The sequence below is a fragment of the Triticum dicoccoides genome, chromosome 7B, assembly GCF_002162155.2.
Source record: "Triticum dicoccoides isolate Atlit2015 ecotype Zavitan chromosome 7B, WEW_v2.0, whole genome shotgun sequence".
Lineage (NCBI taxonomy): Eukaryota > Viridiplantae > Streptophyta > Magnoliopsida > Poales > Poaceae > Triticum > Triticum dicoccoides.
Window position 1 is genome coordinate 14,344,151 of NC_041393.1, and position 10,630 is coordinate 14,354,780.

Sequence of the window (10,630 nt, forward strand, 5' to 3'; positions counted from 1 at the left end):
AAGAATAAGTTCATAGCATGCATGGATCAACTATAACAACCTTGGCAAAATTGATTAACACGTAAACAGTCTGCCAGAAACATTTTATAGCAAAAGTAGAGTAAGATTGAGTCATGCTAGGGCACTCCATAAATGCAAACAGGGGCATGGATGGATAGAGCACAATCATATGTCCAAATCATCCTTTTTCGTCTTTCCTCACCATATTCGAATTCGTTTTTAAACGATAAGGAATTAGAAAAATATTTTTATATGAAAAAGTTGCGCATTTTCCATAATTATCCATTGCCGTATCATTTGCGTTAATCCGACAAACTGTTTGCAAAAAAAATGTGAAAATATGTTTCGCCCAGAATTTCACCATTTTCAAATTACTTTTAAATTATATATAATTTGAAAAAACAATAGTTATATGGAAGATGCGGATTTTTACCAGCTTTCGAACGCCATCTTATTTGCTCAATTCCGACAAACCGTTTGAAAATTGTGTCCAAAATACGATTCACGTTTTCAGTTTTGAAAAAACATGATTTTTTTTTCAAAACTACACTTAAACTGTGATGATTTTGCAAAAAATCTTATATATTTGTAATGTAGATGTCAAGAGCTTTCCAAGGATATATTACACGCCCCATATCGACGAAAAGACGATCAGTTCGACGGGATAAAAATTATCAGTACAACTGCTTGAAACCATCAGTTCAAGTAGGGTAACAGAATAATATTCTGTTATGAGAAACATAATATATATGAGAAATTGATTGAATTTAAGAAAAAAGCGAAAAAAGGGGCTATACAGGCACTTTGTCCTCCGCTAGCGGACGGCAAAGAGCTTTGCCATCAGCGAGTAGACAGCAAAGCTGCCACGTGGCATCTACCTGTGCAACCTAGGGGACTGGGCTGGCCTATATGGGCACTTTGCCGTCCACTGGCAGACGGCAAAGATGCAAATGTCTTTGTCGTCTGCCAGCGGACGGTAAAGCATGCTGTTAACCCCCTAACGGACCTAACCTGCCACGTGTGCCGTCGAGATTCTTTATCGTCTGCTGGCGGATGGCAAAGAACATTTCATCTTTGTCGTCCGCCAGCAGATGGCAAAGAGGCCTTTGCCATAGCTTATTCAGTCGTACATGTTGTTGTCTGCTGGCTAATGGCAAAGGCCTTTGCCATCGGCCATGGCAGACGACAAAGTGTCTGATTCTTGTAGTGAATAGCCAGATTGTACTCCTTTAGTAGATCCTTCCACCCAGTAAATTTGGGTCGATCACAAGGATCGTCCATGGCTTATAGGGGTTTCCACTAGCTGGGGCCATTGGTGATGTATAGCGAGAGCCCCTATTTGGGAAGTAGGGCGGGATGCAGAAACTCTCCCCCTGCGCGGTTTGTGCCGGCCCAAAGCAGGGGTGAGGGGCGCCTGTTATTTCATTTTCTTTCGATTTTCCTTTCGATGCTTTTTTATTTATTCATTTTATTCTGTTTCCCTTCTATTTTTATTTTTATTTTTACTTATAACTAAATTCAAAAAATTCTCAAGAATTTCAAAAAGGTTCCTGAATTTGTTTTTGAATTTCTAAAGAAATTTTGAATTTGAAAAATGTTCCTAAATTTTAAAAAAATATCAAAGTTTGAAAAAATTCCAAATTCCAAAAGATTTCCCGGATTTCAATTTTTTGATGAATTTAAATATTGATCTTGTATTTCAAAAAAGTTCCAAATTTCAAAAAATGTCCACAAACTTAAAAATTATCCAGTAATTCAACAAATATTCATGAATTAAAAAAAATATTCTTGAATTTTGAAAGTGTTCAGAAATTCAACAAATGTTCCTGAATTTCATAAGATGTTCTAAATTTAAAAACATGTTCAAGAATTCCAAAAATGGTCACCTCTTTTAATTTATTTCATGAATTTCATATTCAGGAAGGGAAAAAATCTTTAAAATTTCAAAAATAGCCATTCTAATTTTTTTCATTTTTTGAAGGAATTTGAAAAAAGGGAGGAAAAACCCAACCCAAAGAGAACTACAAAAACTAACAAATAGGAAATACAAAAAAATGGGTTCAGGAAAGGTTCTAGAACCTTCCAAAACCAGTGGGAGTTGAACCGCAAATGGGTCGGCCCAATAGGAGGTGGGCCTTATGTTGCTATCCATTGCAGTACGCGGTAAATAGGAATCATCATGTGCTTACATAGCCTGCTAAAACTGGTTGGGGAGCGATTGGCAAGGGGCTAGCACCTGCTTGGCCCCCTAAGTCTCCGCCCCTATTCGTAGCATCGTCGGTCGCTTACTTGCAGCAACACTGACATCGTCGTAGCAAACCATCCAACACTCACATCCGGATGTGACATCGTCTGTAGCATCATTGGCATGATTGTTCTTTGTACTAACACTAACCCAACCCCCTGCCACCACAAGTGAGCGGTGCATTGTCTTGCTGCAATGGTAAACAACAACGCCCGCCAACTCCAGCATGCCAACCTCATGTGTTCGTTTCGGATGAAGAGTATGAAGTCTTGGTGCAGCCTGAAGCCCATTAATCTAGAGGGTTGCGCATGGCAATATTAGTGGATAACAACATTAAAACGCACCAACATAGACGTGCAACACGCTCTTGAGAATGCAGGAAAAGGCATGAGGAATAAGAAAGAGATATGCTACACTTATGTGGTCAATTTATGGACCAGCTTACACGCATAGCTAAAAAATCAAACAAGCACCCTAACCAGTAACGTTATAGGTTTAGGATTCACCAATTGGACCATCGCTCAACCTGTTCGTTGTCGACAAAAAGCTAAAATATGCAAGCTACTTTAAAAAATAAAATTGACATCACACCAAATGAATACACAAATATTCCATGTAATAAAACAATGAAACAAAGTGTATTGTAGTTGGTATTAGGCCATTGGCGTACCTTGGGTCAAGGTTGTTGTTGAAGTCTAGCTTATTCATCGTCCTAAGAATACTTTTCCCCTTTCCTCGAACATCATGCCCCTCTGCCCCGTGTCTTCTTTGCCCCTTTCTCTTCATCACCCCAGCCCTCTCTCCCCCAGATTAGACTGCCTCACCGGTCGGGGAGGCAAGGCCCACGGTCATGTTCCTTTAGTTGTAAGTTGTATGCCTTCCTAGTGGCGGTTGGTTCTCTACCCTTACAAATAAACTAGATCCTCTTGGTCTCTCTTCCTTATCCTCCTGGTGGCCATGAGTGGAATTGAAGAGAGACGATCTGAGGTTCTCTGTTGGACTTTTGTTGGCATTGCCCTGTCTCCTCGATTACGACCCCCTCTTCCATTGGATCTCCATCGTGGTGGTGGAAGGGACTTCGGCGATGGTTGGTAGTTCATTCGTGGATTTAGTGCCTTTTCTTTCTCCTTGTTTTTTTCTCTTTAGGTACAACAAACACATGTTTTCTCCACCTATGCTCAATGGTTTTGGTCCTCATCATCCTTCTCTCTGTCGAGTTTCTTGACTTGGTGCTTCATCTTCTTCTTCCTATTGGTCTGACCGGACGGTTCTTAGGTGTTGCATACATTTATCTACCTTTCGTGGCAACGCCTCCTTCTTCCTTTGGTTAAGTTCTCTCTTATTTTCTGCATCAAAGGGAGGCCTTCTTCTATAAAAGTTGAGCTCAGCGGGTGTTATTCTCCCTTTCCAATCTTCACCTTGAGGTCTGCTTGTGCCTTGGGAAACAACATCTGCTTGAATCTAGTGGTGGCGTTGTTCAACCCGTGTTTTGTTGAGGCGTCTTCCTGCTGTTGAGGGAAGATCACTAACAAGAATCATACCTTCTTCAGCTACAACCTCTATATCTCTGATTATGAGTTCATCTCTAATCGGTGTCGCTGGACCATGTCAGACGCATGAGCAGCCGCGTGGGCTACATGAATCCCAAAAAGGTGCATGCCAACACATGGAAACTTCCCTGTGAGCAAGGGCCCGTTCTTTTGGTTACTTAAAAGATAAGCCATCTCTTCCCTGGCTTTTCCCATAATCCGCCTCTCTTATTTATTGGAGCTCCTAAACCAGTTATAGGATAACTAAACCAGAAGTCTCAACAAATTTAGGGTGCCTTATTTTTTAAATTAGGAAGAAGCAGCTTATCTATAATTGAGAGGCAACTTATTTTTTCTAAGCCCCCCAACAGAATTGGTAGTTGATTCTTTAGGATATACTACCCACCTAGTGTTGATGAAAGCAAATTGTAAGTTAAAATTGCCTAAAAAAGTTCGAAGTAAAAAAACACTTTTTCAGATCCTGAAAAACTTTTCTCGGTTATTAAAAGAAAACTACTAGAATGCCCGTGGGTTGCTACAGGCTAAAATACATATAAATAAATTAAAAGAAAAAATAAGGTCGTCTTCAAGGTAACTCACTTCTCTCTCATAGAGTCGAGCATGTACGGGCATCAAATGGGCGCCAAGCGAACGTCTCCAAAATTTAACAACCTAGACAGTTCGGGCTCCCTCAAATTAGCCCATATGTAGGAGAGAAATGTGGTTGTCCGGCCTATTTGACATGCTATCACCAACATGCGGTCCCAACATAAAAACCCCACCCCACGACGCACTCTTCCATTTTCCTGTCATACCCTACCCTTCTCGCTCGGTTTTCCATCATAGCGGGACATTTCTCGCTAGAGCCCTTTTCACTTAAACCAGATGATGCCCACCGCACCTTCGACATGGCGCCCTATCTCCTTCATACTATACTTCCCCATGGACCATCAAGGAGGAATCCCCCGCCAAGAGTCTTCGATACCCTTCCCAAGTGTTCGTGTTGAAGGGCTTGACATAATCCATCCATCGATGACTCATCCCTTGGTCTAATTACCTTCTGACATTGAAGGGCCTGATGATGCCGGGAGCGCTGGCTCCACGGAGGACGCAGCTACTGACGGACTTGGAGGTGCACCAAGCCGCCTTAGGCGACCCCGGGTGCTTGATCTCCTCCGCTTTTCAGTTGCCCTCCGCTGCTTCTATAGGGGATGGGCGTCCTCTGGCCGCCGGCGGACCGCCACGCCAGCGCACCAACCCTCGCGTCGTCAGGCCTCCATCCCCTTGGGGTCTTGCCGCTTGAGGAAGAGGGTGAGAGGGGCAGGCTTGGGGAGAGAGGGGCTCTACTAGATTCGTCGCCGCCGCCAACGATGCCTCTGCCCGTTGTCACCATCCTTCTCCTCCGCCCCAACACGGCGCCACCGTTGCCCCTGCTTCTCCACCCAAGCGGTGACGTCCCAGCCGGTCCATCCCCTCAGCGACACGGTTGCCCCACACCCATCCTCAGTGCCCACAACACGAGTTGGCGGCTAGGGTTAGCCGTAGGGGTGCGCGCAGGGAGGGAATGGCGAGGAGGTGCTGGGTATCAATTGGGGAGACAGGGGTGAGCCGCGCTGGTGGCGGCCGACGCGTGAGCCGGATGGCGTCGCCAGAATCCGAGGGGCGGCGGCGGATCTCAGAGGCGGCGAAGGGCTCAGCGGCTAGGGGAGTCTTGACGATAGAATGAGGAAACAGATCGAGGGGAGCCTCGTGGCTGTTTTTTTACAATCGAGGCGGAGAGACGAAAGAAAAATCAAAGGATGGTGGGAGAAGGGACGAGAAAAAAACAGCGAAAAAAACCAGCAAAGGTGGGAGGTGGGACGAAAAAAAATCCGGAACGGAGACTATCAACTGCTCCATTAAGAGTAGAGATATACTCCCTTCGTCCCAAAATACTTGTCTTCAAAATGGATAAAAAAGGGTGTATTTAGAACTAAAATACATCTAGATACATCCCCTTTTATTTATTTTGATGACAAGTATTTTGGACAAAAGGAGTACTTGTTTCCGTTTTTTTACTAATAAAAGACCTATGCAATCTTAAGAAAAAGTTCCACGTGCACGGCGGCTGGCGTCTACCAGCTGGCAGAAACGACTCGGTTTCAACTATATTTGCGTAAAAAATGGGGCGATATCGACGTCTGGGGACGACTGCTGGGTACCCAATCACCCCAGAGCCGATTGTAACGCCGGCTCGCCCCCCAGGCGGAGATTCTTATTCCTACTATGTGGGCCAATTGCTGGAGATGCTCTTACATGTGAAGTTCAGATCTGAAGCGTTTAGCTTCCGAAAACCCACGCCATCGGCCGAGAGAAGATCCTCTGAGAGATCCGCCCCGATCCCGCAGAACACCACGCCCTTCTTCCTCCTCAGAAAGTTCAACATCTCGCCGCTTGTTTCCGGATCTGAGCGAAGGATCTGCGGCGTCGGGTCTCACTGGGGGAGGATGAACTGGATCGGGCGCAAGATCCACCTGTACAATGTCAACATCGGCCTCTACATGCTTGATTGGTGGGAGCGCTACCTCTTCAGTATCCTTTCACCCTTCGCTTCATGTTTTGATTTACTGAACTGCTAAAGAATTCGCCTTTTGCGTTATATTGAGTGCGTTTTGGTGGTGCCGAGGTTGTTGCTTGCTGAATCTGACGGAACCCTGCAGCCGGTAGTGAGTTATGTTGCTTATGGGATTTAGGGGTCTTTCTGGTTTTGAATTACATGCCTTCTGTGTTAAAGGAATTACTATATTTCCCGTTTTGACTAGGATGGTTTAGAATTTATATTTTATTTGGTAATTCGGAGGCTGTAGAATCTAATTAGAGTTTGCAAGGGTTTTCGTTTAGTTGTTGTGTAGAACCGATTTGATTTGTCCTAGCATATTCTCTAGACTACGATATCAGGCATCTCCAGTCGCCAACCGATTTGTCTATACAAGCCAAGCCGCCTTCAGCATACCCTCCAACCTGGATAATTGACTACTACCAAGGGGCAGTGCAGGACTAAGCTTGTAGGTCACATGCCTTAGCACTTACTCTAAATCTGTCAATCTGCATCCTCAAACCAATTAGATCTTGTGCCTTGCAGAACTATGAAAAATAATCTTATACAATGATGAATATGTGAATATCAATACATAGATATATCACAAGTGAATCATCATAGGGAATCCGATGATACAAAACCTAATAACCTTCTGAACTATGACACAGCAAGCCACTGCCTGAAAATGCACGCCGTATGTAAATTGCCATCTCCCATTGTTGTTGAAATGACTCCCTATAGTTTGGTTTTCTAGCAAAGGTTACAATGCGAAAAACTTAAAATAGTAGTTATCAGTATAAGCTCAGCATATCTTTTTCACCAAACTAATCATCTAGGCAAACAGACCTCATACCCTTCTGTCCGAATTTCTATACAAACTACTCTTGTCTTCATGAATCCAGATAACTCCACCTTCATCTTACTGTGATTTTCTTGCGACATACTCGAAACTGTTCAACTATATAATGGAGTACTTTTTTTACTCTCCTCATTCTTCCTGCAACTCTTCCGTCTTGCAATAATTTGGTATCCCCCCTTCCAAATTTCCAGTGTCAAGTTCTCTACATGCCAATGTTTTTTCTTTCCAGAAAATGCAAAAGGCTCTGTGTCTCACTGCATTGATAGAAAAGCAGTTTATGTACAGCTGTAGAGTTTCGCACCACAAACAATACCACGGCCCTACAAGCTAGGCATCATTGGAATTACCGCTGCAATGCCTAATCCTCCCGCCTTCGACCACAGCTGAGCTATGGTTCATACTCTATGTTGCCATGCATGCAAAGATATTATGATGTGTCAAGTGTATCCACTGCCTTGCCTGTAGAATATGTGTACCGTGTGTATAGTGGAACTAGGAAATGTTGTTTGTCGTGAGGGACATTTGTTTTTCTCCTTTTTGTTCTGTCAGCAACTTTGTGGAAATTGGGAAGGTTTTCAGACTGCATAAAAAAATCTAACAGATCTGGACTTTTTCTATTGTATTTGAAGTTTTCAACACTTGAATTGTTTCCAATTACTGATGGATCTCAGCAAGCCATTCAGAAAAGTTCAAAATATGTTATCACTTAACTGTTACAGATACGTTGATGCTTTGCCTTCTCTGGTACATTCTACGGTATCTCATTGTGTTCTTTCAAAGGTATATTCCTTCTAGCCTTGATCTGCTTACATCATTTCATATTTAAGCATGTGCTGAAGGTTTTTCCAAGTGTCATGTTTTTATTACCCCATAAAGACATCATCTGCTACTTACTACTTAGTACTTACTACCATCCTCATTCGGATCAGCTGTTGCAAGGAACTCAGGCATGTACAATGCAAGGTGTTTAGGGAGGCTCTTGTGAAAATGAACCAGTTTTTTTCTTAAGCGTCGGTGCTTATTTGTATAGCCACTTACTTAGGCACCTCTGTCCATAAAAACAAGCACTAGTGCTTCAGCAAAATCCGGTTTATTTTTACATGCACATCTCTAAGCACCTTGCATTTTACATGGTCTCAAAGAGCTATTCAAGAATAAGATCCTTTAGGTTATGTCTTTTCCGGCAATATAAATTTTTGAACATGGGAGTAGTTAAGCCGGCAATTCAAGCATACAAAGTTACAAACTTCGATTGATTATATTGGTGTGTCCCCATTCTGAAAAAGCTCCAACACCTCTGAAACTACCTCTTATTCAGTTGTCAGTTTGACATATATATCTCATATTTGGTTTGTTTCAGTTTGAGCTGACCTGGCTTCTCTATGTGTTGTAGTAATCTGGAGACCATCCTACAAGGTGCGAACTATCTTCTACAAGGTAGTTAATCATCGAAGGCAAAAGAATATATGTTGATGGCTTTATGGAACTCCCCCTGTAATCTATGTTTTGATTAGTCTCGGCTGAGAAACTAGAAAGGAACGACTTATGTGTTGTTGTGTTTGTAGCCGTCTTTTACTGTATGAACTTGGCTATACACTGTCCATATGTATAGCCCTCTGTATTTTGGAATTTAGCTATTTTTTTACCTTATGTACTGTGGACATTAAATTAATTTTCGCTGAATCGTTTTTATTACTAGTTATGTGTGATTTCATATTGGTACCTCTGCCTTTGTTGTCATCTGTGGACAAACTGTGAGAGATCTGATGTCTTTCTTGACTGGTGTATCAGTCGCAATGCGTGTAACACACAAATTTGGTGTTCAGTTTGATTGATGGGCTTTTCTGAATCAAAAGATGACTTTGAAGTCAAAATCGACGAGCGGTTTTGGTCAGAGGTCCAACCATCGATCAACTTAAACCCGGTGGTTTCAACGTCGTTCCCCTTCTCCAGAGGAATCCTTTGTATCGAAGCAGCAGTAATCCTAAGCCTTTTCTACACACACACCCACACACACAACGTTGGTCCAGGCTTATACGTCAGTTTGTTCTGGAGCGTCAACCTTCGCCGCTCACGCCGAAGGCTCGGCTGTCACACAATCCCACCTGTCGGGGCACCGCTTGAAATGCTGACCTGAGCCTCGTGAGCTGCACCCCGTCGTCCCCAGTTTCAGCGCCTATCGCTTCTAGCACGCCGTGTGCGTGACCGTGTTAGTGTTCGTTGTGTGGTGATTTCTGGTATCTCTCGCAGTGCTCCGGAGTTGTAGGCAACGAGAGGCAGCGAGAGGGCCGCTCGCTCGCCCCGTTCAGCTATGTTTTACCTCGTGATATCGATCCCGGCGATCCTCCTGTTGCTCGTCCTGGCGCTGGGGTGCTACATGCTCGGCCGGAACCGAGGCGGCCGCGCCGCAGCCGTTCGCGCCACCGGCGCCGCCCAAGTAGCAGCAACGTGGGAATCTTCGTCAGTAACACTATATGCCGGTTCCTTCCCCTGTTTTTGCTTCCATCACTAGTACTGTTTTTTCTTTCTTTACTTCTGTCTTGGATGTTCTAGCATGCTCCATATCTTGCAACCAGTGTCAACAGTCCAGCCTAGATGCCTTCCTTGTATTCGGGTCAATAGCTTCTGTGTGACATCTTTCCTGGGAATTGGACGGACTGCGACGTTGTTGACGAAAATGGCTCTGTGGCGACACTATTAAGCGAGCAAATAGCCCAGACACGACATGGCCCTTAAGCTGAACTGATGCCCTCATTAGCTGTTATGGGCCGGACCCACAACTTATCCACGTAAAGCGCGGGACCCACCACATGTCCAGTAAGCCCGGGACCCACCTGTTCGCAGCTAGAAGAGACGACCGCCCGTGCCCGTCCGCCGTATGGGCTGGACCCACAACTTATCCACGTAAGTGCGGGACCCACCACTTGTCTAGTAAGCACGGGACCCACCTGTTCGCAGCTAGAAGAGATGACCGCCCGTGCCCGTCCGCCCATTGCTTCCCCTTTCTTCATTCTTCCTCTTCTCCGGCGAGCTACTGCAGATGTTCACCTCAAATTGGCGTCAGCATGGTCCAGTGCCGCTCATAAGGTGCCCTGACTACCCACGCCCAGAGCCTCTGAAACGGTGGGTCAGTAGGACTTATGAGAATGGAAATCTTGGGCAGGAATTTGTGAAGTGCTTGAGCAAAACAATGGCAGGAAGGGATGGCAAGGTTAGATCTCAGTTCTTAGCCCGTTCTTTCACTGTCGTTTGCTCCGATATCTCCATATTTTGTTTTCCCCCTCGAATTTGGAATTTACGGTTCATGTTGTTGTTTTCAGATCCTGAAGAAGTGCACACATTTCGAGTGGATGGATGATTATGTTGAGAGGATTCAGTTCGAGGGCTACATTGATTCGAGCGGCACCGCAACCTGGGAG

The 10,630-nt window shown here is 44.3% G+C and overlaps 1 protein-coding gene across 1 annotated transcript; it reads left to right on the forward strand.

The window, feature by feature from the left end:
• Positions 1–6,039: 6,039 nt before the first annotated feature.
• Positions 6,040–8,906, forward strand: LOC119341918. Its single transcript, XM_037613766.1, has 3 exons — positions 6,040–6,345; positions 7,931–7,991; positions 8,605–8,906. Exons 1-3 carry the CDS (start codon positions 6,060–6,062, stop codon positions 8,654–8,656), a joined length of 399 nt encoding a protein of 132 aa, XP_037469663.1. The 5' UTR covers positions 6,040–6,059; the 3' UTR covers positions 8,657–8,906.
• The last annotated feature ends 1,724 nt before the right edge of the window (positions 8,907–10,630 follow it).

Bases quoted from the DNA above. Each gene is read 5' to 3' on its own strand.
- LOC119341918 (XM_037613766.1), top strand. From the start codon at position 6,060: ATGCTCTTACATGTGAAGTTCAGATCTGAAGCGTTTAGCTTCCGAAAA. The intron at 6,346-7,930 runs GTATCCTTTCAC...TAACTGTTACAG, and splicing joins GTGGGAGCGCTACCTCTTCA to ATACGTTGATGCTTTGCCTT. The intron at 7,992-8,604 runs GTATATTCCTTC...TATGTGTTGTAG, and splicing joins CTCATTGTGTTCTTTCAAAG to TAATCTGGAGACCATCCTAC.